Here is a 24,134-nt window from a genome sequence, read left to right as displayed (position 1 = left end):
GAACGGTGCTGGGTGGGGGTGGTGCCGGGTGCATTCTCAAGGGGGATGGGTCCGGTGTCAACCCACCCGTACGGCTTTGCAGAGGTCGCTGATCGTCTTACGGTACTTGGTGCCGGCCCTCCTGGTCACGCTCCCCAAGCTGACTGCCGCTGCCACTCCTCCCAGGCAGCACTGGCTGCCCTGCGGCTGTCCCTCCGAGACCCTCAGGGCTTCAGAGCATCTCGTCTGGCTTCTACAGCATCCATCAATCTGCCCAGATCAGCATCCCCAAATCATGAGGCTGGTCTCCTCGGTGGTATGGCTGCGAGCTGAGTGGAGTTGACTGTGCAGGAGCGGTTTAAGTGCTGCTCTCCCTTGTTAGGACCGTGCTGGTGAGCACGGTCCCTGCCAATCAGTCGGTGGGACCATCATTTGCGGCGTGAAACCAGTGGGGCCTCGTTAAGTGGACCAATTAATTGTCCGTGTGCAGTTTGCCCATTCTCCCCATATCTGCGTGGGTCTCACCCCCACAACCCAATAAAGATGTGCAGGGTAGGTGGATTGGCCACGCTAAATTGGCCCTTAATTGGAAAATAAATAATTGGGTACTCCAAATTTATTTTTTTTTAATCCCAAAAATGGACCAATTAATATTTTATAGTGGTGATGGCCTTGCCTGTCTGAGCGTCAGGAAGCTCGCGGCAGATCCCTCTTGCTATCACACCCCAAACTGTTCATTTATCAAGTTACCGTTTTCTTATTATCCATTATAATTTCATTCACATTTGTTATTAATAAATCCACATTAACTATTACTCTTACCTTGAAATTGTTTATAAGATCTTTACAATTAGCTTTGAGATCAGTTCAAGTATTTTTCACATTCTCTTTATAAACCCCTTTTTAGTTTCCCTTTGATGATTTTAGTAGCTTTCTCAGTCTGCTTGATTTTTACGTTTTCTTGCATTTGTGTGTACCTCTTTTTAGCTCATCTGTTGACCATGGTTACTGAACTAGCCAAGTAAAACTGATGGGCATGATTCTCCAGCCTCATTATGCTCTCACTCAAGCGAAATGAGGCCGGTGAACAGCAGGAGAGGCAGAATACAAGAACCGCACCAGGGGCAAAACAGTGTGCGATGCAACCAGCCCACTCCCGTAGGCAAAATCGGAATCTCGTGGCGTGGTGAGAAACCAATTATCACCACTTAAGCCCAATTTCCATACAATTAACGTAAGCTCATGGGAGCTGGTGGCCACCATTGCCACTCCATTGGACAGGTCCCTGCATCATCTGGCTCTGCCAGCCGTGGCGGTCCCCAAGGTCTGTACCATGATGTTGACACCCTTGACGATGCTCCTCAGTGACCAGGCCATGCTCTGCAGTGCCTCTGCAATGCCCACCTGCGACTGGGACTAATTCCGCAGTGCTTCAGTCTTATCCAACTGAGAGTGGGGCATGTCCCACAGAACCTCATCAAAGTCAGCCTGGTACTGGGTGACATCCCCCAGCGAGGCGGAGATTCTGCCTAGACCCTCAAGTCATGGGCGTGACCGACTGCACAATGCCTTGGACACCCTCACTAATGATGCCGACGTTGTGCATCAGGCTCTCCACAGTCGCCATCCTAGCAGTGTTGGCCTCGGTGCTACGCATTGCCGGCGACATCTCCTGCACCCTTAGCCTCTGGGACTCCTCCAAGCGCTATAGATCTGCTGGAATGACGCTGACATCTCCCTCTCAATGTCCTGGCCGGATCCTAATGTCTCCATCAAGTTCAGGATGACCTCTTCCACAAGCTCAGCATCAGGCTGGGGCCCAGCTGGGTCCTGCGATCCAGCAGACCTCCGACTACTGTCTTGCCTGGAAGTACCTCCGCCTGATGTACATCAGCAGCAGTGTGGTGCTCACCTTATTGTGCCCCAGAAGCCTGACCACTAACATGTCTCACTGAGGTGTGTGTATCTACGCTGGTGCATGGTGTGGATGACAGCTGTGACACGGCTAGTGCAGTGGTATCCTCAGAGCTCTCCTCTGAGGTGGTCTCATGGGAGACTGGAAAGGGTGCCACCCGAGATGGGCCAGCACCGTCGGCTGGAGGACCTGTGGGAGAATGGACATGTGGTCAGTGGGAGGGTTGGGTCAGTCAGTAAGGCAATAACAATTCACATTTGACAGGTCCTCCGGGTGGGCCCAGTGGTTCCTCACCTCTGCGGCATCCACTAGCCTCAGCATTGGAGACCGCCCTATCCTTGGCCACACCGGTCACTTCGAAGGTGGTGAGGATACTGATGTCTGGCACACCACTGCCAGTCTGGGCCCTCTCTCAGCGATTGTGGGAGAGCTTTTCCTGAGAAGGGCATCGTTAGCCACACGCGTTGTTCACAGTGGTGTGTGGGGGGGGGGGGGGGGGATCTACTCACTCGTGCTGCCCAGTGTAGGTCATTGACCTTCATTTGTGGCAAGAAGCCTGTGAGGCCTTGTTAAATGGACCAATTAACATTGAATAGCATTGCCGGCCTTGCTGGGCCGAGCGTCGGGAAGCTCGTGGCAATTCCCGCTCACTACACTAGAAATCTTTCTGGAGAATCTCACCCTTTGTCTTTATTGGTATGTACAGATATGTGTGGTACCAAATAATTCTTTGACTATTTCTCACCATTTGCCTGTAGTTTTACCCATTAACAGTTCAGTCCAGTTTTCTCTGATCAATTTAATTCTTGAGCTTTTTCAGCATTTTTATTTCAGATTACCCCCCCCCCCCCAAGGACAAAATTGTACCCGCCTTCCCATTCCAGATGCTCACCACCCTCTGTGTGAAGAAATTTCCTCTCTGGTCTTTTTTGTATCGCTCTCCTCTCACCTTAAACCTAAGCCCTTTATTTCTAGACTCCGCTACCTTTGGGAAAAGCTCATCTCTGCTCCTCATTATTTTATAGACCTCTACAAGATCACCCCTTAGGCTCCTCCGCTCCAGGGAAAAAAGTCCCAGCCTATCCAGCCTCTCCTTATAACTCAGACCATCAAATCCTGGTCGCATCCTCATAAATCTCTTCTGCACTCTTTCTAGTTTAGAAATATCCATCCTATAATAGTGTGACCAGAACTGAACACAGTATTCCGTGGGCGCGATTCTCCACCCCCACGCCGAAGTGGCCGCGCCGTCGTGAACGCCATTGAGGTTCACGATGGCGCGGAACGGCCCCGGTCCAGACCGATTCAGGCCCTGACAATGGGCCAGTATCGGGGCCACGTCATCTACCCGCGCGAGGCCTTGTCGCCCGCGTAAAAGCAGCGCCACATAGATGACGCGGCCGGCGCCGCATAACAGACGTCATCCGCGCATGCACGGGTTGGCCGGCGCCAACCCGCGCATGCGTGGTTGCCGTCCTGTTCAAATCCGCCCTGCAAGAAGATGGGGGACGGATCTTGCGGGGCGGCGGAAGGAAGAAGGTCCTCCTTCAGAGAGGACGGCCCGACGATCGGTGGGCACCGATCGCGGGCAACCCCACATTTAAGGTACCCCCCGGTGCAGGATCCCCCCTCGCCCCCCCCACAGGCCGCCCCCCCAGCGTTCACGCACCGCCCACGACTGTAGCGACCAGGTGTGGACGGCGCCGGGAGGAACCCGCCGTTTTGGCCTGGCCGCTCGGCCCATCCGGGCCTCAGAATCGCGGGGGTGCCGGAGAATCGCCATTTTCGGTGTCTCCGGCGATTCTCCGGCCTGCGAAACTCGACTGGGTCGTTCCCACCGCTTGGGAGAATCGCGGGAGGGCGTCGGACCGGTGTCCCCGGAAATTTGGGCGGCCCAGGCGATTCTCCCAACCGTCGTGGGAGTGGAGAATCGCGCCCCATGTGTGGTCTTACCAATGTCTTATACAACTTCATCAAACGTCCCAACTCCTGTATTCAATATTCTGACTAATAAAACCTAGCATGCTGAATGTTTTCTTCATCACCCTGTCCACCATGCCTCCTACATTCTCATCCAAATCATTAATATATATAACAAATAACAGTGGACCCAGCACAGATCCCTGAGGCACACCGCTGGCCACAGGCCTCCAGGTTGAAAAACAACCCTCCACAACCACCCTTTCGCTATGATCGCCAAACCAATTTTGTATCCAATTGGCTCTCTCACCCTGGATTAAGTGCAACAACCTACCATGCGGTACCTTGTCAAAGGCCTTGCTAAAGTCCATGTAGACTATGGTGATGTGCATCAATGTAAATGCATGTAGGCTAGCTAGACACTAGAGGGAGCATCAGTGACATATCACACACACACACTATCACACACACACACTATCACACACTATCACACGCGCACACACGCACACACGCACACACGCACACACGCACACACAACCAATAGGTCAAGTAGATAGGACATGACCAATAGACATTCATGATACATGCAGAGGTGACACGACCACAGGGGGGCATTACACCAACCCATATATAAAGGACACCACACACATGATCTGCCTCTTTCCAGTGGAGACAGTCAGTGAGTACAGACACAGGGTTGATTCAATATTACACCCACCACGTGGATTGCAGCAACTGGTTAGTCAGTCTGGGTAGCTACAGTAGGATTAGCAGTAGTGTCGAACCCGAGTAATAGAAGTGTAAATAGTTTAATAAACGTGTTGAAGTTATCTCCACGTCTGAACCTTCCTTTGTCAAGTGCACCACAAGGAAGCCACTTATGTTACACCTACAACATAACAAATCATAGACAACGTCAAACACACTGCCCTCCTCTACATTCTTGGTTGCCCCTTCAAAAACACAATCAAATTCATGAGACATGACTTTTCCCTTACAAAGCCATGTTGATTGATTTTCCCTAATTAGCCCTTGCCCGTCTAAATGACTGACTGTAGATCCTGTCCCTCAGAATACCTTCTAACAATTTACCCACTACATACGCAAGGCTAACTGGTCTGTAACTCCCTGGCTTATCCCTACAGCCCTTGTTAAACAAGGGCACAACATTTGCTACCCTCCAATCTTCAGGCACCTCTCCTGTTGCTGTCGATGATTTAAATATCTCAGCTTTTGATTTCGGTTTCAAATTATTTCTTATCCTTTTGAAGATAACCTTAAATTTAGAACGAAATATCAATTTCAAGCATACTATAGTTGCTATACCTTAGTGTTGGTATTCTTCCCTTTTGATTTTAAGAGTCAGAAACTCCCTTTGTTCCCATAAGAATCAGTTACTAACTGTGCAGTCTAATTAGACTGGCATGTGGACTAATTCAGAGTCAATGGCTCTGACAATCACTGGGGTGGAATTTCAGAGACATGGGGTGGAGGACATAGGACACATGCCCAAAAGCTTAGTTAACGATATAAGTTCCAAGGAGCATGTTAAAGAAGGAACAGAGATGGAAGGCTTCAAGGAGGCAATTCCAGGGCAGTGGCTCACTACCTGCTAGTAGTGAATCAATTAAAATTGGAAATGTGAGCAAGGCCAGAATTGGTGGTGGATCAATTAAAATTGGAAATATGCGCAAGGCCAGAGTTGGTGGAGTGCAGATATCTCAGAATGCTGTACGGTTGGAAGAGTTCACGATAATAGCTGCAGAGGACAAGACAATGGACAGATTTAAAAACGAGGATGAGAATGTTAAAATCGAGACACTGGTCAATCGGGTGCCAATGTGATTCAGCGAGCACAGGGTTGATGGATGAACGGGGTTTTAGGATACGGACAGCAGAGGTTTGGATTGCCTTTGAAGTGGGGGGGCGGGACGATGGGAGGCTAGCCAGGAGATTATTTGAATGGTCAAGTCTAGAAGCTTGATTTCAATCAGTTGTTGGGAACCTCCATTCCCAAATCATTTCTGAGTCCTGACCACATGCTGTAACCGTGTTCCTGAAAGCCACCAACTAGGCCGGCAGCAAGCTCGTCACCCAATTAGTGGGGGCAGGCATTGCACAGAGGAAAGGAACAGGCTCTAGATTCAAATGCTCAAAGTCAGATGGCACCCGTGACAGAGCTTGCTATTACCTTGCAAAATCTAGCAGACAGACAAATCAGTGGGCCAGCAGTAACATGGTGCATGCAAGTGACCAATCCGAAGGTATTTCACCCTATTTTTCCATCACTCAATGGTTCCCCACTTTCCTCCATTCAACCCCTGGATCCTTCTCTGGCATTCAACTAAATCATAATTGATCTTCGAAGTCAACTCCATTTTCCTGTAGTAAATCCATATTCTTTGGTGTCTTTAATTTGTAGGAATTTATCGGCCTCAGTCTTGTATACTCAATGGCTAAACCTCCACAGTTCTCTGCGGTAGACAATTGCAAAGATTCACCACCCTGTTAGTGAAAACATTCCTCCTTATCTCATCAGATGCACCAATCTCCTCATTTTGAAAATCATCTTCAGTGCATTAACAGGCTTTTCAATGAGACTAACAGGCCATTAATTGGAGGTGAGTGAGTTGTCGGTTCCTGGCACTGCTTTGAATATAGCAGCTTGTTCTGGAGGCATCGGAAGACTGGCGCCACCCAGGAGCATAATTTTCAAAGCACACGTGTACCTGGCCTCGCCCCCCCCCCCCCCCCCCCAAGGACATTTGAAAATTAAGCTGTAGGATTAACAATGGCATGGATGAGGGCTTCTGCGGTGGATAAGCTAAGGCAGTGGTTCCCAACCTTTTTTACGTCATGGCACACTTTTATAACTATAAGAAGTTTTGAGGCACATTTTCTCCAACTGAATTGCCCTCTCGCATTTTGTCTCCAAAACTTACTAAAAACATATCAAGCCACCATTTAATACAATTTTCATTAGTTTAAGAAGTTGACATTGAAAACCTTAGCTTTCTTAACTTGCATGTCAAATATAATATTGGAGCCTGTTTCTTAACGTTACTGTTTCCGGTTTCTTCTTCCTTTACTGGGAACAGGTTTTTTTTACTTCCCAATGTCTTTTTTCCAACCTCTCCCGTCTCCCTCACTTCTCCCAGGCTTTTGTGCCCTTTTTATGTTTTTGCTGTTTGCATAGATGCACAGCCCCTTTGTTTTGAACTCCGTGGTCGGCATCTCCAATTTCCAAAGAACCTGGATCTCATGCGTCAGTCAGGAAAGGGCTGCAGATGCATGGTTCGGAATGTTTTATGTTGATAATCCTAACCGTGCATGCTCCGGCCGGGAAATGATCACACATGCGCAGTTCTGATTTTTTTATATCAGTTAGGCGCATGTGCATGACCAGTGTTTATAAATTCCGAACCACGCTTGTGTGGCCAATTCTCAGCCGGAGCAAGCACGGTTCAGATTACTAACATAAAACAATCCAAACCATGCGTGTGCAGCCCATTCCCAATTGGCGCATGCGTGGAAGGCTCGAGGTTCATCGGGATTTGGAGATATCGACCATGGAGCTGAAAACAAAGAGTAGATTTGTTTATTTACATTAATGCATAATCATTTTCAACCTTATTTTGTGGCACACCTGTGGAGCCTTCACTGCACACCAATATGCAGCACACGGATTGCGAACCTCTGAGCTAAAGCATGGGCAGAATTAGGTGATATTATGGAGGTAGAAGCAGGTGGTTTTAGTGATGGCAGGGATGAAATCAGCAGGTCATCTTGGGATCAGGTATAGCACAGAGCTTGAAAACAGTCCGATTTTGCCTAAAAAAGCCAGGTGATGGATGGAGTTGATATGTTAAAATAACCCACTGTAAAAAGGAAATCTAGTTCACTCCCAGATTTGACTCCATTTTTGCACTGGAAATTGGTTTAATGGTTGTTGAGAAGCATTAAAGTTAATTAAGACATCCTTGGAACAATGCGGAGACAAAATATTGTTATGGTTCTTCTTCACGCTGCATTCAACTATCCTCAGTGACAGAGGTACAGATCTCATTAACCTGCTCACAATCTATAATGTCCAAAAAATGCAATAATAGACAAGATCCATAATAGTTGGTAAAGACAAAAACCTACCTTCGGATTTGCAGGTTGAAAGTAACAGCTGCCTCAACCTCTTGCAGCTCACGTATACTGAATCGGAGACCAGCCCAGAGCTAAGGAACAAAAATCAATTTCAAATCCTTCAACTGTTCAATAAAGCACATTGACCACTGGACTCTCCTGTTAGTGTGCCTGTAAAAGGGCTGGAAAGTTGCTCAAGGACATATTTTTCCTTGCCCCTGCCTCTTCCCTTCTCCCAAGGGAGAGTCAGATACCTAAAATGCATCAGGTCATTGACAAACAGGTGCATGCAAAGACGTGAAACAAAGGGTTCATTGTCTCTGTCAGAGTTCACCACCATGTTTTTAGTTTAAGTCTGGAATCCAGATTAGATCTGGCATCCTGTGTTCAAAGGCTAGCAGTGAGGGCCACATTCTTCTCATGGGCCTGCCATAGCAAGTTCCAGGTCTGATTTTGGCAGTCATGCCAAATTAATGATCAAAATTAAGCTATTTCATTCAACAACAACTTATGTTTATATAGCAACTTTAACATAATATAACATCCCAAGATGCTTCAGGGGAGCATTATGAAACAAAATATATGAGATCAAGGCACAAAAGGAGATGCTAGGTTAGATGAGGCAAACTATTGGTGCAGTACTTAAGGCTGCACTCACCTATCATTGCTAGTAGCGACAAAAGAAAACAATTAACCGGGTGCTGAAAACAAGGGTGGTGATGAGTCCAGAGGTGGCAATTTTCAGGGTTTCGGAAGACCCGGGAGTCCAGGGGGAGAAAGAGGCAGATGTTCTGGCCTTTGCTTCCCTAATACCCTGGCGGCGGATACTGCTGGCATGGAGGGACTCCCGAAGACCGAACTATGGCTTTCGGACATGTCAAGTTTTCTGGGTATGGAAAAAATTAAGTTCGCCTTGAGGGGATCTGTACTGGGGTTCGCCCGAAGGTGGCAACCATTCATCGACTTCTTCGCGGGAGAGTGAACGTCAGCAGGGGGGGGGGGGGGGGGGGGAGAAGAGGAAGAGGGGGGAGATTAGGGTAGAGTAGGGGGGATAAATAGGCGGGTAGTGTCTAGGGGAGAGGAGTGGGCATGTGCAGTATGGTTTGATTGAAGTAGTGGTTTTATATTGATGTTTGCACATTTCTGTTAGCTGAAACTGTTTACAATGCTAAAAAAAATACCTCAATAAAATTGTTTGTTAAAAAAAAAAAGAAAACAATTCAGGTATGAATCTTAGGAGAAAATCTTGGTCAAAGATGTTTGTTTTCAGAAATGTCCTGAGGGAGGAAAGGAAGGGAGAGAAACAGAGAGGTGTCGGGAGAGTATTCTTGAGACTGAAGGCAAGGCCACCAATGGTGACGCAAATAAAACTGGAAATGCATAAGAGGCCAGAATTAGAGGAGCACTGATATTGAATCGAGCCCAATGATTCTATCAAATGGGAACAAAGTACCATACCGAACATCAGGCATGTTTCGCGGTGCTCGCAGTGCTGAGAAACACATGGCTATTAAATGTGACTCGCGTTGTATAAGGGGCTTCAACGGAAAACGCGTGGCCGTAAATCCCCAGTGTAGCGAGAGAACGAAACGCCATTCCGAGGCCCCAGAAGCAAACCCCGACCACCCCCAGCCAAACGCACTATAGGAGGCTCCCCAGAGGGACGCCCTCCACAGCCCCTCAACACACACATAGGGCACCCCCGACTCAATTGCGCACATGCAGAAAAGCTAGCTTTGCACCGCCGACCTGGGACCCTGGCATTGCCCAGGCCAGCTAGCATTGCCAGGGTACCCAGGTGACACCAGTAGTGCAGGGCACCACCCTGCCCAAAGGTCATGCAGTTGGGGCCTCCGATCCCCTAGGCGACCCCCACAAATGCCATTCGGTCTGGTCCCCGTTTGTGTGTGTGTGTGTGTGTGTGTGTGGGGGCGGGGGGAACCAGTGCTGAATGGCACTCATAGAGGTCTCCGAGGCAAAGGGAATGAATGCCAAAGCCTTAGGTACATTGGGAATCCCCACATTAGAGTGAGATTTACTGTCTCGCTCTAATACAAAGATTTGCCAAAAACTGATCGTGCCCACAATGGGTGGGATTTACATCGCAACATATCTTGAGATTGCATTTGTTCTCGTGAAGTGTTGCGAACCGGATAGATCTTGGGAGCGGGGTCTCCCGGCTTTTATCGGTCACGCTGCACAGCAGCAAGCTGCTTTTCTGACCCAGGGGGCTTGGGGGCCATTGACCCATTGGTGGTCAGGGCAGGGTAGTGCAATGCCCTGACACTGCACCTGGGCAGTACCAACTTGTCACCATTGCAGGGGTGCCAGGTTGGCACTTCCCGTATGGCAAGGGATACTGCTAAGGGTGCGGCCTGAGGGGGCAATGTCCATGAAGGGGGTTCTTAAGGAGAGGTCTGAAGGGACAAAGTTCACCTCCTCTACTTTGTAACTTGCAATTATGTATATTGCAACGGTCAAGATGGGTATTTACCTTTTAAAATATTTGGATATCTTAACCTGGGTGGGATTTTAACACAATAAAAATTAATCCCCTGTGTATTTAAATTGAACAAAGCCTATTGGATTGAATTCTTTGCAATCAGTAAACAATTAAGTATATACACTGAATTGGCACATTCACCCCTATGAACGTCAAAAAGCCCTGTTATTTGAAACGGGAGTGGGAAAAACACAGGAGTCCTCGTATCTGTTCTGACCTGGTTGTAACAGTACACAAGTTTCCAGAGTGCTACATCATTCACTACCACACCACTGTACATCAAATCAACAAGGTTTCAGTCTGCATAGTGAGATAATGTGAAATATATTCAAATAAAACTCCAACATTTGGTGTCTAAAAGTATGCTCATTTCGAAATTCTGGGAACCACAGGACATAACGGGCGGGATTCTCCGTTTCCGAGTCTAAGTGTTGACACCAACGCAAAATTCATGGACTTTCACGACAGCAAAACTGGCGCCGAACCTGGACCGATTCTGCTACTGTTAAGGGGGTCTTAACACCGGTGCCACGTGGAACACAATCTATTCTATTGAGGAACGGTGCCGGATGATGGGGTCAAGTGTAGGTTTTTCAACAAGGAGTCATGATGGCAAATTCCAAGAAGAAGATAAGAGATGGAAAGAAACATTTACATCTCATCCAACATGGAGACTAAGAGGGGAAGTTGGGTGATCAGCAGTTTGGTAAAATAGAGTTGAGAGAACATGGGGTGGGTATGATGGACAAGATGAGCTCAGAGAGGGCATCAGATAGGAAAGAAAGTGAAAGGTGTGAGCTCAAGAGTTAGGGCGGGGAGCATTAAATGAATTTTAGCTGGGTTAAGTGGAAGAAAGAGACGTGTCAGAGGCAGATTGGATGGTCTCAATCTTTGTGACAAGGAAGTCCATAACCTCCTCACACTTATTTTTTGGAAATCAGCGTCAAAGAAACAGTGAAGAGGAGTTTAAGATGACGATCTGCATTCCAAAACGGTCCTGGAACAGTGAGCAGTTTTGCAAATGAGAGCAGGACCCAATAGAGTTTTAAGTGGTCCACCCAGATGGATGGATGGCTAATCAAGTTCTCCACCATATCTTTTTAAGACTGCATCTCTTGGACTGAAGGGAGCAGAAATTGGTGCTATGTCAGCCAGGGTGAGAGAATAATTGTTTTATTGGGAGCATCAAAGATGGTGGTGAGGATGCAGTTGAATAAATCAGTAGCTGCAGAGATGCGTGACAAATGGAGAGACAAAGGCCGGATAGTTGAAATTTTGAAAGCGCAGTTGTAAACTAATTGGAGGAGACTTTTTTCCCAGGGACAGATACTTAAGGAGGTAGGGTTGGGGCCTGGAAGGAGGAATCTAAATGGTGAGTTCTACAAGGAATCTTATCTGTATTGATACGATGCAACGAGCAAAAAATCATGAGTAATAATTCCTCCAAGTATCAAGATTATATTTCTTACATTTGTTCCAGCTTTCATAGGATTTCCAAGGTCACAAACTACAGACTGGGTTTTATTTTCTGCCTTGTAAGCACAGGACAATCTAGTGAGACTCTGAAAAATAAAGAAGATGTACCCACTGCTTTCAGCATCAATTATAAATAAAGAGTTTACTCCATAATATCTTTCTAAAATGTTAGTTCCTGGGGTTTTAAACATAATGATATAATTGCTTAATAGCTCAGCTAGCCAACCTGTTCCCACATCTACACAAGTGCAGCTCAGAAGCTTGTTTTCATATGGAAGCAAATGTGCATTTTAGAATTTCAATTGAGTTATTTTGAACCTTTTACAAGGTTAAACTAATTCTTCAGTTTGCAAATACAATAGCACTATAAAGTAGTAAATGTTTTTTAAAACTTTTTTTCAAATTAAGGGGCAATTTAGCGTGGCCAATTCACCTACCCTGCACATCTTGGATTCTGGGGTGAGACCCACGTAAACACGGGAAGAATGTGCAAACTCCACACGGACAGTGACCCAAGGCCTAGAGTAAGTAAATAATCAAATAAGTAAATAATCAAGATTGATTGAACATATGTGTTCTTACTTCTGCATTCAACCTCCCGTGATATTTCCATGTCTGAATTTTCTGTTTTTCATTGCAAATCAACTCATTCTTTGAATCATTTCTACATACCTCTCTGTTCTATTTTTGAAAGAGAAATGTCTACAAGGTACTTAACTTGTTGTTACTTAGAATTTGCTGTCATTGTCAAATATCTAAATTTCAGTCACACATTTAACACCAACTTCAGTAAAGCCTCTATTTTAGATATCAAATGTCATTGAAGAAGCTCAAGTTGCATTTACTATACATAGCTTTTTAATTGTATATTTCAATTTGATGATGACTTTGATTATTGAAAAAGGTAAAAAATCAAGTTAACTAAAGTGAGAGTGGGTCTTTTGTACTTTTTCTATAATTTGTTTCCAGCATGATTTGCAAGCAGTCTATCATTTTCACAGTGCATTAGTAAAGTGGCACTTTAAAGAATACTTTTGGATTTATATTCCTTAATTATCCCTTATGGGTCAATAACTCCCAATATAAAATTGTCTAAGTTGCTACTTTCAGCTTTGGGTTACTAGTAAGTAAAATCTAATCAGGAATGCAATGCCAGGAATCTGTGATCGGGGCATCCTTTATCAAGCCCCCCACACCCGGATAACAGACACCCCACCCCCCTTCCAGGGTGCTAGGGGACAATCCCCAGGCATGTCCCTTAACCCCCGGGTCTACAGGCACTTCAGTGCCCGCAGTGTGGTCATCGCTACTGGTTTTGCAGTCCATGTCTATTTTTTGCTCATTAAGTACTTATTAATTCATGGGATGTGGACAGCACAGGCATGGTCAGCATTTATTGCCCTGGAGAAAGTGGTGGTGAGTTGCCGTCTTAAATTGCTACAATCCATGTTGTGTGGGTACTCCCACAGCACTGTTAGGAAGTAAGTTCCAGGCTTTTGACCAAGCTCCAGTGAAGTAACAGCGATATTGATCCAAGTCAGGATGGTGTGTGACTTGGAGGAGAACCTACAAATGGTGGTGTTCCAATGTGCTTGCTGGCCTTTTCTTCTTGGTGGTAGAGGTATTATTGTAATAGAGTGCTACAATTTTAATTAATACCAACATTGCTACAGCATCTGTGCAGTCCAAATCAAATCCTTTAACATTTCCGTTATCTATGGAACAATTTAATTTATTAACTGTACACATGGGGCAATATTTATTCCAGGTTGAGGGATTCTCGTTCACTAGCTGGAGAGCCGGCGAGAGCCTCATGTTGCCTTCATTGGGTTGGCCTGCCGCATCATGTATTTAAAGTTGGATTTCTTTTTGGGCTTCCCAAGTGATGACTCACCTGCCTGTTGGTGGTTACATTTGAGCAGTAGTAGGATGATGACCCTATGGGGCATTAATTGCCTACTTAAGGGCCTCAATTACTTATTAAGGCAAGTATAGGGTGATAGGGTCCCCACCCGAAACCCTCCTGCCTGATTAATTGTCCCACCGGTCTTCAAATATGCCACCAGGGGAGGAGGCATTAAATTTCATTCATTCTCATGAGATCATCAATAGTTTAGGGTATTTTAAAACCCCATTGTATTATTTAAGCATTCTAAAATTACTATTTCAGTTACCTGTCTTTTGTATTTAGTGAAAATATGAGGAATTGTTCTGGAAGCGTATGCTAATATTTATATTGGTGTGATAGTTCTGAGTTTTGCTGTTACACAAATTATAGTGTTAGAATCCACTGGTACCTCTGCAAGGCACACAACCGTAATACACAAAATGTTCAAATTGCCTACTTTATTGTTGCGAACAACCCCAACATAATCTGTGTGTGGTGGTAACACGATGTGCAGTTCAGCTTCATAGGCTCCTTCACCTTCATTCTGTGCATTTATAGTCAGAGTTAAGGGATTATCATCACCGATGTACAGCTGCTTTCGATCCCTGAAGAGGAAATGTGCCAGAGGTGAGCACCATTTTTAAATTTAGAGCATCAAGTATTACACAGCAAGTTAAAACAGTTCACCTATCAGAAAAATCTGATTGAAAGACTATTGTAATAACAGGATTATAGGAATGGCATGTTGCAATTATTTGAACATACCCTTGCACAGAGAGTTTAAGATCAGGTTTACAGATGTTGTCATCACCACAATCCAGTAAAATGCTTGCCTGAAAAAGGGAAAGAAAGCAATCAAATAATGATCCATGATTGGAACAGTAGTTTGGGCAAATCACACTTGACCCCCAGAAAACAACTTGATTTAATTTGGAACAAATGATTTATTGAGAATAAAGTAATATTATTTCCTATGCTAAATAACATAATAAGAAAAGTTTTGTGAGAAGCTACATAACAATTTTCCAGTCAGTGGAGAATGCAAACTCTGTATTGTAGCAATCACCAAGACACACAAACTGCATTGAGATGAACTGTCAGAAAGATTATTCCAAGCTCCTGCACCGACTGTGGTTTGATCAAATCAAAATCATGTACTGTAAGAAAATGGTTTTGCTGTAAGCAAGCTAAATAAATGATTGTTCAAAATATTGCATCTTGCATTAAGAAAATTCTCAAAATAGGTCCAAAAGTATTAATGTGAAAAGCAAATGAAAAAGTTCCCATTACAGATCACAAGAGTTCCTATCTCAGTTACGTATCAGAGATGAGAGATTGAGAAGGGCATGGAGAAAGAAAAATGAAATAGCAGTGAGTTGAAACCTGGCATTTCCCTTTCAGGGCAGGAATGTTTCATTGCAGCCAAACAGACTGCTCTTGTGCACCTCCTAAAATGAATTTCTTTGCAGTGATGCTTGGGTCAATCAGGTTCCTTACCTGCTTTAATGGCCAGGGAATGATCCATGGCCTGAGTATTTGGAGGGCTTTGGGAAAAGGGACAGAGAGAAATAAATTGAAGAAAGGGATAAAAGTTAATTTTAGCAATATTTAGCACTTTAAACCCATTGGGTTAAAAAGCACATGCAAGAAAAAAAAAAACACCAAACATGCAGATAACTAGGTATGTTCATGGAGCAGTAGATGTGTATGTTACTGACCTGTTTCGTGATATCATTTGGGGCAAATTGATTGAGGATTGGTTGTAGTCCATTTTGCTCTGTTGAAGCTGTTACATCTAGGGTGTACTCCATGTAGACAACAATAGGAGCCAATTTGTCTCTGAACTCACTCTCATCCTATGAATTAAAAGATCCATTTAGTAAATGTTATGTCCTTCAACTGCAAATAAATTCCGGCCAGTTGATAAATGATAAAATACATCACATTCTACACACTTTATGGAACATCAAGCCATTTCAAATTTCAGAAACTGAGCGCGGGATTTTTTGGCCAAGCTTCCCACCGGCAGGATGTTCCAGTCCTGCCGAAGGTGAGCCTCCTGCTGCGGGTTCCCCAGTGGCGGGATGGGTGAGCCAGGCAAAACAGCGTAGACATCAATGGGACCGGAAGATTGCACCAGTGGCCAATGGGATGTCGCATCCCTGCCAGGGAACATGTCATGTGGAAGCCGGAAAACCCTGCCTGAGAGTTTCAGTGTGTCAATATCCACCATAATGGAGACATGAACTGTGATTCCATAATGGCATGAGGAGGTCCAATGTCACCGACATACAGCTGCATAATATAATTTTTTCCCCCCAAATCGCACTAGTAATGATGACATGCCAATATCTCTGCATCAGCTATTTCCAAGTAAAACTTAGAATCAAACCACACTACAGACGTTTCTGCTGCAGCAGATTAAAGCAGCTGATGCACAACAGATCAATATATTTTCAGAACATGCTATAGTAAGTAAAGTACCTACTCTAACACCTCTCTTACAGTACAACAGGCCTTTCATTTAAAAAAGTATTTTGGTACTTGCAGCTGTTCATATTCAGCTAATCATCAACAAAAACATCCTTGCATAAAGGATAAAACAGGAGATATCTAGCAGGTTAATCAAGATTCAAAAGAGAAAGATGAGCCATATTTTTTTTATTGAAAACATACATAAGTTTCCTTTCTAAGTACTGACTGACCTATTGTGCATTTCCAAATTCATCTTATTTAATTTCAGAGAGAGTGAGCGTGAGCACTTGGGTCTGTGAGAGTGAAGGTGTGCATGTGGGAATGAGAGAGGGTGTGTGCATGGGAGTGAGGGTGTGCACATGGGCGTGAGAGCTAGGGTGTGCACTTGAGACTGAGGGTGTGCACGCGTGGGTGAGATTGAGGTTGTGTGCGTGAGAGTGAGGCTGTGTGCGCAGGAATGATATCAACCACTTCAAACAGTTAAGTACTTTCCAATCACCTCCCTTCATGCTGGAGTGATTTCGAAGTGGTCAGCTTAAAATTGACAGCACTCAACTCTGTTTGAAGTGCTTGATGTTTATAAACATTGGTTAGAGCAATTCAGAGTTACTCAACCGTGAAGGAAGATGAATGAAGCAAAGCTGACAGCTATGTGTGTGTGGAAGCCTAGGAAGGGAAATGAATGAATGGCTTGCAGCTCAAGGATCTGAGGGGGTTTAAACACAGCTGTCTGGTTTCTCTTTCCAGGAATTACACGGGGTGCTTCCGGTGTCTGAGCCAACAGGTGTATTGCCCAGATAAGTGTTACAAAAGTAATTTATTTCACTGCCTCTGTCTGGACTGTTCTCTAGCTTCCAGGCAGGGGTCTCTTTACTTGGGGGCCTCAGGGGTCCCCTTTTTTAGGGGGCCTCGGGAGTGGGTGTTTGGTGGTGGTGGGGTTGACAGGTCTTGCACGTGGGGTGCGCAGGGGGGGGTTTCTTGGGTGGATTAACTCAGCCTCCTTGGCCCACCACAAGGTCCACCACATCAGGGCCATGCTTGTCCACAACTGTAGTAATTCACAGCCACATGTTTCCCAGCCCAATAGATCGGAGAATCACACGGCCTAGAGAATATGGTGTCGGCCCACTGGTGTGAATCTCGATCCCGCCACCAGTGGGGGAGGCTGGAGCATCAGAAACGGATCGGCGGTGCCCATTTTCTCCCCAACGCTGGACTCTCCACCTCACTGGGAACTCCACTATTGGCGGCCCATGGTAGAGAATTTCGCCCATAAGCTCCCTTGCAGGCCATGGCTCAGATCACAAATTGATATATCGCTAAGGCATTAATTCCAGGGCAGCATTGGCAGGACAAATGAGAGCACCTGACCTGCTGTCTTAGCTGAGCTTTACTTGGAGGACACTGAGGAGAACAAAACTCTTGCTCTCAAAATAAATAAGAACTACAATTTTGCTCAAATAAGAAAATCAGTCAATATGGTAAAGACATACTCTCAGAAAAGCTTGCAATTCTTCACATTCTTTCTTTTGGTCATTTCCTACTTTCATTTTCTTCTCATAAGAGGAAAGAGAACTGTGAAGAAACATGGCTCTCTTGATGGCACCCTTCTGTTTTAGTTTATCCAGCTGCAATTGCACCTTAAAATCTGCAAACATACAAAACTCAACATTAGCTTTAAGTACACAGTATAAAATGAGAAAAAAGTAAGAATATTCAACCAGTTAATGGATTGATTAGAGCAAATATAACAAATAATTTAGATATATGCCTTTGCAATGTCACCTCGGGATTAATTATTCATGTTAAAAATTGGTGTTTCGGAATACAAAGTTCCTCCAATGGTTTAGAGGAATAAGGCACTGCCAGGTGTATGATCACAACATCTTCAATCTTTTCATCCTTTAAGACACTCCTTAAAACCTACTTCTTTGATCAAGCTTTGGTCATATTTCCTTACATGGTTCAGTTTTATATTTTGTTTTATACTGCTCCTGTGAAGCCTTAAGATGCTTCATTGCATGCAAAGTGCAATATAAAATATATAAAGTTGATCTGTGATATCTTCCCCAGTTAAGTAACTGGCCAACATTCGCTGTTTAGCCTCTCAGATGAAAAATTACCAATTGTTCAATTTCTGAAACACTAAAATCACAGTATTATGTGTACACACATGTTGCAAAAGCACTATCTGCATCAGGGAGATCCAAGGTAGCCATTATTGTACTGACTTACTACATCCTAGTGTGGCAAGCGTGTCAAATTGAGGCCGAGTGCCAACAGCTGCATTGCTGTCTTACGAACACTAGATGTCACCATAATACATTCTTGCACTACCATGTAGTTACCATGCAGACCATGCAGATGCTGTGACAACGAATGAACGGACATCGCGCGACAATCACCAGGCAGGAATGTTCCCTTCCAGTCGGGGAACACTTCAGCAGTCAAGGGCATTCAGCCTCTGATCTCCGGGTAAGCGTTCTCCAAGGCGGCCTTCAGGACGCACGACAACGCAGAATTGTCGAGCAGAAACTTATAGCCAAGTTCCGCACACATGAGTGTGGCCTCAACCGGGACCTGGGATTCATGTCGCATTACATTCATCCCCCACCATCTGGCCTGCGAAATCCTACCAATATATGATTCTGGAACATACCTCTTCATTCACCTGAGGAAGGAGCAGCACTCCGAAAGCTAGTGATATCGAAACAAACCTGTTGGACTTTAACCTGGTGTTGTAAGACTTCTCACTGTGCTCACCCCAGTCCAACGCTGGCATCTCCACATCATACCATGTAGTTATTCACCCCAGAGCTTAGAAATTTTGGGCCATAATATTCTCATAAAAAAACATCTCCTCTAACCATTCACAAAGTAACATTTGCTTTGCACAAAAGCATTAAATGTTTGAGCACAGGATAAAGAGGATTGGCTTGAATTTCCTTGATCCAGTTTAAATTGAAATGAATGCTGGTTTCCACACCGGGTTTACTGTCAGCAACCTATGCTAAAATTTCCTGAGAAACTCATTAGCATACATCATTATATGGAAATTGTGTAGAGCATGCAGGTTATCAACATAAACAAATAATCAGGACCTAACAAAAGCTCTAAACATATAACGGCAATTTAATTAGATCACTGCTGATTCGCACCTTAATTCAATTTATCCGGTTTAATTCTATGTCCCTTAAAACCATTACCTCGTAAAAAGATCTAAATCACATTAGAAATTTTCAGTTGACCTAGTGTCAAGATCTTATTGGGTGAGAGAATCACAGATTTCCACTAGCCTCTGGGTGACTAAGTGCTTTCTGATGTCACCCCCCAAATGGCCTCACTCCAATTTTAAGGTTATGCCCTTTTGTTCGGGATTCCTCCACCAGAGAAGTAGATTATTTATCCAATCAAATCCTTTATCTTAAATACCACAGTTGGTTCGTCCCTTACATAGTCTGAGGAATAGAATCATTAAGCACAGCATACTGAATGAAATGCTAACTGTGGTTAGAATCCCAATGGCCAGAAAATTTCAGCCAGGATGAGTGACTTTGGGTACTTTTGCACCTACACTTTTGGGTATAATGTTACATCCATTCAAAATTAGCTAAACATGGGAACTATGTATGGAGCTATGTTCAAGAGCAAAGTGGGGTCTCAGTGGAAGTAACTTCGGAGCAGCGCAAATGAATGAGGAAATCTGTGCTCAGTAACATTTTGGTCTAAAACCGTTAAGTGCAAATTTTCTGACATGCAAGTGCAAGTTTTATCCTCTTCAGTTTCTGACAGAATAGGAAGCCTTTGTTAGACAATCCCCTCAGTCCCTGAAGATGGAGACACTGGGTCAGATCTACATTACAGCAAAGTATAGGTTGAATAGAATCAAATTCTAATTTGTAAATAACAGGAAGTACTCCAACAACATAGGGCAGCAATTAATTGGCCAATATTTTACCAATTATTACATGCTCTATTAAAGGACTTCAGGTCTTCTAAGACAGCCATAACCAGACATTAGTTGGCATATGGTATTGTTTTGACATAAGGTTAAGTGACAGCTTGATTGATAGTTCCATCTTATTTTATTTGGAACACTATGACTAGATTTATTGATTCAACTTGTGTTCTGACGTACCTAGGGCGCAATTTTACCACGCGCAGATCAGCGCCAGGTGAATCACAGGAGAGGCCCAAATTCAGATTCACCCAGGCCGCTCCCGATGGCGAGTTCCGGATCTCGCCCCAAAATGGCAAGAAGCTCATTAAGCCTATTTGCATTCATTCCAATCTTATTAACAAGATTTAAGTTGAATGCCGTGACCTCCTGGGAGTCACCCAACTCCCCAACGAGAAATCATGCAGGGGTCATTTAGTACTCCCTTACAAAATCATGAAGCTGACGCAATGGCTACCGAGGGGAAGTGAGCAGGTGAGTAGCCCTTTCCATTTACCAACATGCAGCTCAAGGGCAGCAGAGCTGCTGCCCCAGTTCTTGAGGAGCATAAAGGACCATTTAGGGAGCTGGGGTTATTCGGAAGGCTGGTGGGGTCCAGTTGGAGGGGTGAGGGATTGGGGGGGGGGGGGGGGGGGGGGGGGGGGGTTTGAGGGGATTTGCATCTGTGAGGCTTTCAAGCCATCTTTAAATATTGTGGAGACCCATAACAGGGGCAACTACAGTTACAGCCTGTCTGTCCTACCAAACTCACCCAGTACAGCGCTCTGCTGCAGCCTCTCTGATGAAAGTCAATTTCATCCCCTTTGATTGAGTACAGCCGCTCGCTTCACAGCTGAAGGCTAGTTCAAATGAAGAGTTAACCTTGTTAGTTGTGAGAGAATTGCATGCTCCTGAAATCTCAAGTGCCTCCTTGAAGGAACAGGCTTCATGTCTGAGAGATGATTAGTGGACTGGATGCCCTGCAATATTTGATGCCTGAAGAGTGTGCCTGTACTCTAGGAGCATCAGCACTAACAATCAAATACTAAGGAGCAGAGGTTCATCACCGGGGACTCACTTATGGCTAAAAAGTAACTATCTGGATGAACGGGTGACAGCTGAGCACACCCTCCCTAATGTTGCTGGCAGAGATCTGGGTTCTAATGTTGCTGGTGGAGGTGTGGGTCCACTAGGATGCCCTGGCTGCAGGTTTCACCACCATCGTTGGGATGTCCCAGGTCCAGGAGGACATCGATGGCAGGCATGTCGCCCTGCAAGCACCGGAGCATCAGGGAGTGCTCTATATTAACAGGAAGGGGTTCCACTTCCTGAATGTTTAAATCATGAAAGGCCACCAGAGGGGGAGGAGACAGAGGGACATGCAGCCTTGTCAGAGCAGGCAGAGGCTGGAGGACAAGCCTGAGGAGGAGCTGGAAGATGGAGGACAGGTGGCAGCAATGGTCCAACATGGCTGAAGGACAAGGAGGCCCTTATCATCCCCAGATTCTCCTGGGACGAGGCTGTGTCCGTCAGCTCAACACCAGCCCCCCCTGCCAATCACTCCGCCCACTAACCAACCTACCCGTTTCCCCCGTCCAAGGGGTGTGGCCAGGGCCACTGTGAAAACTAAAGTGACAAGCATGTTTTAATGGTGAACATTTAAGTGTGACAGATTTACATCATACTCCCTAGCTACGGGCAGTGACCTCACCAGTGCCCACTTAGTGCTCTTCACTTTTCTTCATCTGTCATGGTCTAGTGCTAAGTCTAGGTGTGTCCTCAGGATGCACACAAAAGGTGGAGGCCGCCTCGTGCTTTCTGTGGCCTGTGCCCTTTGATGCCCTTGATGGATGTCCTCTGGAGGGCCTGAAGCTGAGGGCCCCAGCCAACTTACCGGTGTCACAGGCATGGCCGTGCCACCCTGTTCTGCTCTCTGCCCTTGAGATGCGCCGCTGTCAGGAGTGGGGATTCAGACGAACTGGAGACTGCCATAGTCTCCTTGGTGGCAGGTCCCCAGTGCTTCCTCCTCCCAGAGGATGCCATAGGACCCTGGGTGACTCCATGGGATGGATGGGCAGCTGGAGTGAGCTCCAGAAGGCTGCACCATGTTGTTGACCCCCACCTCCCCCATCCCAAGCGATGGTCCTCAGTGACTGGGCAATGCTCTCGGAGTGCCTCAGCAATGTCCACCTGTGTCTGGGACCTGTCCCTCATCGACTGGGCGGCACGGTGGCACAAGTATTTAGCACTGCTGCCACACAGCACCAGGACCCGGTTTAGATTCCGACCTCGTGTGACTGGGTAGAGTTTGCTCGTTCTCTTTGTGTCTGCGTGGGTTACCTCCCAAGTGCTCCCATTTCCTCCCACAGTCCAAAGCTGTGCAGATTAGGTGGACTGGCCTTGCTAAATTGCATCTTCATGTCCCAAGGTGTGGTTGCGGGGTTTGGGCTTGGTTGGGGTTCTCTTTTGGGGGCTTGGTGCGGATGCGATGGGCCGAATGGCCTCCTGCAGTACAGTAGGGATTCCATGAATGGAACATGATTTTTTAAAATAAATATTTTTATTCTCCCTTTTTCACATTTTCTCCCAAATTTACACCGACCAACCATAAACAATAATCAGTAACAAATATGCCAATCCCCATATCAATAACAACGATCCCATCCTCCCACCAAACCCCAAACATTAGCCCGCATGTTCACATAAACAAATGACAAAAAGGAATCAGGATTCACCCATAGTCACCATTAACACACACAGTCCCTCTCCCCCCAACCCGCCCAACCACCCCCCCCCCCCCACCCCCCCAACTAATGTTCGATGTTATCCAGTTCTTGAAAGTGCATAATGAATAATGCCCATGAATTGTAGAACCTCTCCATCCTTCCTCTCAGTTCAAACTTAACCTTCACAAGAGTCAAGAATTCCAACAGGTCCCCCCGCCAGGGCACAGGGTGGAGAGGTTGCTCTCCAACCCATCAGGATCCGCCTTCGAGCGATCAACGAGACGAAGGCTACATCTGCCTCCGCACCCATTTCCAACCCCGGCTGGTCCGACACCCCGAATATGGCCTCCCGAGGGCCCGGGTCCAGTTTCACGTGCACCACTTTAGAGATTACCCGAAAAACCTCCTTTCAGTAATCCTCCAGCTTTGGACAGGACCAAAACATATGAACGTGATTTGTGGGCCCACCCCCCGCAACGCTCACACACATCTTCTACCCCTTCAAAGAATCGGCTCATCCTCACCCTTGTGAAGTGTGCTCTGTATAGCACCATCAGCTGTATCAGCCCCAACCTCGCGCACGAGGTGGAGGCGTTCACTCTCCGAGGCACCTCACACCAGAACCCCTCCTCCGTATCCTCTCCCAACTCTTCCTCCCACTTTGCTTTGATCCCTTCCAGTGGTGCCTTCTCCTCTTCCAAAATAGCTCCATAAACCGCCGACACTACCCCCTTCTCCAGTCCCCCTGTCTTCAGCACCTCCTCCAACAATGTGGTGGCCGGCTCCACCGGGCAGCTCTGTATCTCCTTTCTGGCAAAATCTTGAACCTGCATGTATCTAAATATTTCCCCCTGCTCCAGCCCATACTTCGCTTCCAGCTCCTTCAATCCTGAAAACCGACCCCCAAGAAACAAATCTTTTAGTGTCTTAATCTCCTTCTCCTCCCATTTCCGAAAATTTCCATCCCACCTCCCTGCTCAAATCTGTGGTTTCCCCCGAACCGGCATTTCCCTTGACCCTGCCCCCAACCTCATGTGTTGGCGAAACTGTCTCCAAATTCTCAATGAAGCTATTATTACCGGACTCCCTGAGTGTTACCCCGGGGCCATTGGGAGCGGCGCTGTTGCTAGTGCTTTCAATCCCGACCCCCTGCACAAACTCTCCTCCATTTTGACCCACTG

General features: G+C 45.9%; 1 protein-coding gene across 1 annotated transcript in view; it reads right to left on the bottom strand.

The window, feature by feature from the left end:
* Window positions 1–24,134, bottom strand: part of itgav (integrin, alpha V) — a 229,485-nt gene that overhangs the window by 53,804 nt on the left and 151,547 nt on the right. Inside the window, exons 17-22 of the mRNA XM_072477768.1 lie at window positions 17,784–17,938; window positions 15,534–15,671; window positions 14,581–14,648; window positions 14,273–14,420; window positions 11,921–12,013; window positions 7,961–8,040 (exon numbers count right to left, since the gene is read on the bottom strand). Of these exons, the coding sequence (XP_072333869.1) occupies window positions 7,961–8,040; window positions 11,921–12,013; window positions 14,273–14,420; window positions 14,581–14,648; window positions 15,534–15,671; window positions 17,784–17,938 (682 nt within the window). The remainder of the gene's footprint in view (window positions 1–7,960; window positions 8,041–11,920; window positions 12,014–14,272; window positions 14,421–14,580; window positions 14,649–15,533; window positions 15,672–17,783; window positions 17,939–24,134) is intronic.

The sequence above is a fragment of the Scyliorhinus torazame genome, chromosome 2 (assembly GCF_047496885.1).
Source record: "Scyliorhinus torazame isolate Kashiwa2021f chromosome 2, sScyTor2.1, whole genome shotgun sequence".
NCBI classification, from domain to species: Eukaryota; Metazoa; Chordata; class Chondrichthyes; order Carcharhiniformes; family Scyliorhinidae; genus Scyliorhinus; species Scyliorhinus torazame.
This window is presented reverse-complemented; position numbering and strand designations above follow the sequence as displayed.